A 5,818-nucleotide genomic window follows, 5' to 3' on the forward strand; every position below is an offset into this window, starting at 1 on the left:
TGTGGCCTATTATGCTAATGAGTTCCTGCTGGGCTTTTTCTACAAAAAGAGCCCTGGACCTTTGTAAGACCAGTCCCCAGTGAAGAAGCAGAAGGAACTGCTGGGCGCCTGGGGTGCAGGGACCGCGGAGGGTTCGGTGTCCCACAGCAGTGCCACTAATCCTGCAAACAAAGAGTTGTGCAGGTGTGGCCTGACTCCCCTTTCACTCTCCCTCTCTGGATTAATCCCAGCCCTCATTCAAGCTGAAACAGCTCCTGAACTGGTTGTGTAAGAATTGCACTCAGAGGGTCAGACGACAAAGTTTTTGCATAACGAAGGGGAGAGCTGGTTCTCTGGTTTTAGGTCACCTAAGCGCTGCAAGATAAGTAGTTCAATCAGGGCTCTTTTTGTAGAAAAAGCCCAGCAGGAGCTCATTAGCATAATAGGCCACACCCAACAGCAGGAACTCATTAGCACATTAGGCTGCACCCCCATGTTACCAGAAAACAAAGTTTTTGCATAACGAAGGGGAGACCTGGTTCTCTGGTTTTAGGTCACCCAAGTGCTGCAAGATAAGTAGTTCTCAGGGCTCTTTTTGTAGAAAAAACCCAGCAGGAACTCATTAGCATAATAGGCCACACCCAACAGCAGGAACTCATTAGCCTATTAGGCCACACCCCTGACAGCATAGCTCATTAGCATATTAGGCCACACCCCCATGTTACCAGAAGTGTGGTCATCCAGCCACACCCACCGTTTGCTTCTTATTCTGTTTACCTTGTTTGTTGCCAAAACCCAGGGCCTTTTTTTGTAGCAGGAACTCCTTTGCATGTTAGGCCACACACCCCTAATGTAGCCAATCCTAATGAGTTCCTGCTGTTGGGTGTGGCCTATTATGCTAATGAGTTCCTGCTGGGCGTGGCCAACTTGGGAGCCAGCCGGCACTCCGGTCCTGTGGCTTGCTGCCCAAAAACAGCCCTGGTTCAGGTTATCTCTTAGGGCAAGCAGGCTCGTTAAACATACAGAAATTCCGGAGGACTGTCAACTTTAGTCAGACTTCTTTTGCAAAAGGGCTTCAAAAGAAACGGAGACTCACTCCATGAGCTGGTCCTTAGCAGTCTCGGTCACATTGCGGGGCTGCGGGAAGTTGGCCACGGTGATGGAGGCGTTGGGGCCGACCAGTAGCTTCAGCAAAGCATTGTCGGCCAGCAGCAGCGCGGCAGCGGAAGCGTGGTAGGCCTGGTTGTTGAAGAACGCCGTGACCCACGTCTGATTCTCGGCCTCTTCGAAGGAAGCCGCTGCAACGCAATGCTCGTTGAATGCTCCCCCCTCTTCGGCTGCCTGAGAAATCAGGTACTCCTGCAGATCACCTGCAATGACAGCAAGCTACTAAGCAGGGCTTTTTTTGTAGAAAAAGCCCAGCAGGAACTCATTAGCATAATAGGCCACACCCAAAAGCAGGAACTCATTAGCATATGAGGCCACACCCCTGTCAGCACAGCTCATTGGCATATTAGGCCACACCCCCATGCTACCAGAAGCGTGCTCATCCAGCCACGCCCACCTTTTGCTTCTTATTCTGTTTACCTTGTTTGTTGTCCAAACCCAGGGCTTTTTTGTAGCAGGAACTCTTTTGCATGTTAGGCCACACACCCCTAATGTAGCCAATCCTAATGAGTTCCTGCTGTTGGGTGTGGCCTATTATGCTAATGCATCCTGCTGGGCGTGGCCAACTTGGAAGCCAGCTGGAACTCCGTTCCTGTGCGTTCCTGCCCAAAAATAGCCCTGCTACTAAGCAGGGTTTCCGCTGGGCAGCGGAAGACCTGCTTAAGACAATTTCTAGTCTCAAAAGACTGCTATGTTTTTCAGAGAAAGATTTTCTCTATAACCACGAGAACTAGAAATGTTCTCATTGGAACAAAAGTGGGGGGTTGTCAAGCTGGATGTGAGGTTTTCCGTTATTCACCTCCTACCTCATCACCTCTGCCACCCCCCGCGGTTCCTCAATTTCACTGTCTTCCCAGTTCTCCAGATATGCAGCGTGCACCAGGCAAATGCATTTCCCACTGAGCAGCTGCTGTGATTATGAACATTCCATGACTGAGCTTTCCCCTTCTTGAACACGTGGCGACATCATAGCAGCTAAGCCCAGGTCTGACTTTGGGGCTTGCATACAACCAACATTCTAGCGTATTATCTACAGAAAACATCTGGAACATCATCTTGCTCCAAGAGACATTCAAACGCAGTATCTGATCTCTCGTCTGCCCCAGTCCCGCCACTCACTTGCCACCTCCAGCGGCCATTGGTGCTGACTGCGAACCAGATCCGAGTACTGTGCTGCTAACTGCTGGGCCAAGATGGAGTCCGGCGAGACTGAAAAAGGCACTGTAGTCCGGCCGTAGGGATTTAAGGCCAGCTGGAGCAGGGGAGAGTCCCGAGGCCCCGGGAAGGTCTTGGCTACAATCAGGGCAAAGGCGGTGAAAATCAGAGGCACCAGGAATTGTGCGGCCACCATCTTCCAGTTGCGCCAGGTGTACACAGCCCTCTTCATAAACATGGCATAGAATTGCTGGCAGCAGAGGTAGAACTGGGAACACACAGAGAGCAGGCAGAAAAAAGTACAGAATACGTAAGGTGGGGCCCCACTGATAGAGCATCTAACTTAGACCCATCAGTGAGTTTTCTTATTTGTTTTGGGGTATTTTTGCATTTTTTGGGCGTTTGTGTATGTGTGTGTGTGCCCATGACTGGACCGTCATGGTGACCTCTGGTGACTCCTACTGGGGCACGGAAGACATTCAGAGAAGTGGCTCGATAGCCTGCCTCTGCCTCCCGGCCCTGGTATGCGTTGCAGGCCTCCCATCCAAATACTTGCCAAGGTCAGCCCCGTTTAGCTTACCTGGGCTATCCAGGTTAGTTTTCTATTACGATCACAAGGACTTTGGGTTTTATTGGCTAAAAAGGCTGTAGCCCTTTAGGAGAAAGGGCTGAAGGACATGACAGAAGGGTCACTGTAAATACCGACTCAACACACTGTGGCAGCGAAAAGAGCAAGCTCAACATTAGGAGCCATCAGGAAGCAGATAAACAAAATCGCTTCAGTCTACGGCGCAATGATGTTCCAGAGTCAGACAGCCAAATGTATTACGGGGAATTCCATGTACCTTCTACAAGAAGGAAAAGCTGGCCTGCGGGCTGTAAATCAGGAGTCAAGGAAGGGCAAACAGGGGTGGGGATCAGTGTTCCCTCTAAGCTGAGTTAGTGTGAGCCAGCTCACAGTTTTTTAGCCTCCGGCTCACCCACTTTTGTCTTAGCTCAGGAAGGGATGGGCTCCAGAACAAACTCATTGATGCAGCAGCCAAATCGCTCGCTCACAACTTCAATGCCAGGAGCTCACAAAGTACAATTTTTGCTCACAAGACTCCACAGCTTAGAGGGAACATTGGTGGGGATGCTTATTCCTTGGCCTGCAAGACGGAGCTCTTCCGCCAGGCCTTTGAGTAGGAGCCGCCGCCGCCCCTACTATACCATCACCGTCATGGTTGACGAGGCCCTGAGGAAGCACCTGGATATTGCAAAGAAGATCTAAGCCGTTCTCCTGTGGGCGCAAACAGCATTGGAAGGACCACCTGGAACTGTATCGATGCCATCTTTGGACCTATGATACCAGAGGTTCGAGCACCGTTGTTTTTAAGTATTGGATGTTTTAATGTATTATATGTTTTAAGTTATTATGCATATTATGTTTTAATTATGGCATGGTTTACCTTGCCCTTGTTAGCCGCCCTGAGCCCATTGGGGAGGGCGGGGTATAAATGCGAAAAATAAATAAACAATAAATAAATAAATAAATAATTAGGAACCATCAGGAAGCAGATAAACAAAATAGAATCAGACAGCCAAATATATTACGGGGAATTCCGTGTACCTTCTACAAGAAGGAAAAGCTGACCTGCGGGCTGTAAATCAGGAGTCAAGGAAGGGCAAACAGGGGTGGGGATGCTTATTCCTTTCCCGACCCGCTCTTTTTCTCTTAGTTTGTGTCACCCCCTTCAGACTGCCCCTCTTTGCCCAGCAAAGGGTTGTACATTTTTTTCACCGGTAGGGGAAAAAGTAGATTGGTAGCTGTTAGCGGAGGAAGAGCCAGCAACAGACAGCCATCGGCTTTTCACTGTGTGTTTTTTTTAAAAAAAAAGTCTGGGGAAAGATTACGGGAGGGGCTGTGGGGCTCAGTGGGTGGGTATCTGCTTGGCAAGCATAAGGTCCCCGGCACATCAAGACAAGGGGTTTGCAGTACAAATGACCCAAGATAAGCAAAAAATACTGCAAAGCGTGCACACAAAATTGTAATAATTGTAGAAGAATAGGAGAAATAGAAACTGTTGAGCACGTACTCTTACACTGTAAATTGTTAAATGACATTCGAGTGGAGTTTATAGAAGCCCCCCTTAGGTTGGTAGCAGGCCAATCGGATAGAATCAAGGTACAATTTCTCCTTGCTTCACAAGATCCGGAGATCATTGAACTGACCACTAAGTTTCTCCATGGTTTTATAAAACGGAAGTGTGACCCTGATCATATTAATGATTCTTAATTTATAAGTCTAAACACTTAAGTTTAAAAGTTTAGAATGCCAGTTTATTTTATGATTCAGGCATCTTTTGTATGGTCAAATCTAGCTTGTGACAACTTGAGTTAGGCCTGACATAGCCACTACGATCTATATTTATAATTTCTTTCGGATTGTATTATTGGTAAATGCTTCTAATATTGTATGCCAATAAAAGGTATTTGAATTTGGATTGGATTGATAATAATTGTAGGAGAAACTAGTGGTAATCAAGTCATACAAATATACAAAAATACAAATTTCCAGTATTATAATGAGTTGCTGTTTGTTGTTTCAGGTGATGTGAAACACTCATAAATGTTCCTCTCCACGGAAATCTTTAGTAAAAGGCGAAAGATTTATGCGATCTGAAGAGAAACCAGAGTGGAGAGGAACAAGTGGAGAGGCTAAGGGCAGGAAAGGGTAGGTTTATTGAGGGAGGGAGCAATGGCTTATTGGTAGAGCATCTACTTGGCAAGAAAAAGGTCCCAGGTCCAATCCCTGGCACCTCCAGTTAAAGGATCTGGCAGCAGGTGTTAGGAAAGACCTCCAGCCGAGAGCCACTGCCAGTCTGAGTAGACAATACTGACTTTGGTGGACCCAGAGTCTGATTCGATATAAGGCTGCTGTGTGTGTCCAAAACTATACATAAGGCACAAGTCCTTCCAGTGTAGTTTTTAACCATCCTAACTGGAAAAGGATATTAAATGTGTGAAAAAGGTATAGAAAATAGGACCTGTAGGTTAGAGTGCCCCAGAATGTGCAAGAGGGTAGGATTTTGTAATTTAGAACAAATGAAGGTGTACCTTTTCCCCGATCTGCCCGTTCAGAAGACATGGGGAGGCACAGCATTTCTCCCCGGCTGCCAGCAGTGTACAGCCCTGAAAAGGCTGCCCTGATGGGAAATTTGCCCCTTTTGCCCTCCTCCTGCCCTTGCTGGCCCTGTCGCCCCGGAGCACCCGTTGGCACATACCCCGGTGTTCAGCTTCACGTTGGAGCAGTCTTCCGTGATGAGGGCCCCGCTGTCGTCCGTCGCATCCGTCATTCCACTCAGACTGCTGGAGTCATCCATGGCCCAGTCGTTGGACCGCCGCTCGTGCTGGTACTGCAGAGCCGGCAGCTGGATGGCCTGGAGGTCCATGGAGGAGTCCACCAGCTTGCCCACCCTGCAAGGAAGGAAGGAAGGAAGGAAGGAAGGAAGGAAGGAAGGAAGGAAGGAAGGAAGGA

At 48.3% G+C, this 5,818-nt stretch overlaps 1 protein-coding gene across 1 annotated transcript in view; it reads right to left on the minus strand.

Moving 5' to 3' along the window:
• The window catches only part of ABCA3 (ATP binding cassette subfamily A member 3), a 92,969-nt gene that overhangs the window by 25,438 nt on the left and 61,713 nt on the right, over window positions 1–5,818 (minus strand). Inside the window, exons 17-19 of the mRNA XM_015419928.1 lie at window positions 5,565–5,757; window positions 2,266–2,569; window positions 1,076–1,349 (exon numbers count right to left, since the gene is read on the minus strand). Coding sequence (XP_015275414.1) covers window positions 1,076–1,349; window positions 2,266–2,569; window positions 5,565–5,757 — 771 coding nt within the window. The remainder of the gene's footprint in view (window positions 1–1,075; window positions 1,350–2,265; window positions 2,570–5,564; window positions 5,758–5,818) is intronic.

This window comes from Gekko japonicus, unplaced genomic scaffold (genome assembly GCF_001447785.1).
Source record: "Gekko japonicus isolate JY-2015 unplaced genomic scaffold, Gekko_japonicus_V1.1 scaffold3722, whole genome shotgun sequence".
NCBI classification, from domain to species: domain Eukaryota; kingdom Metazoa; phylum Chordata; class Lepidosauria; order Squamata; family Gekkonidae; genus Gekko; species Gekko japonicus.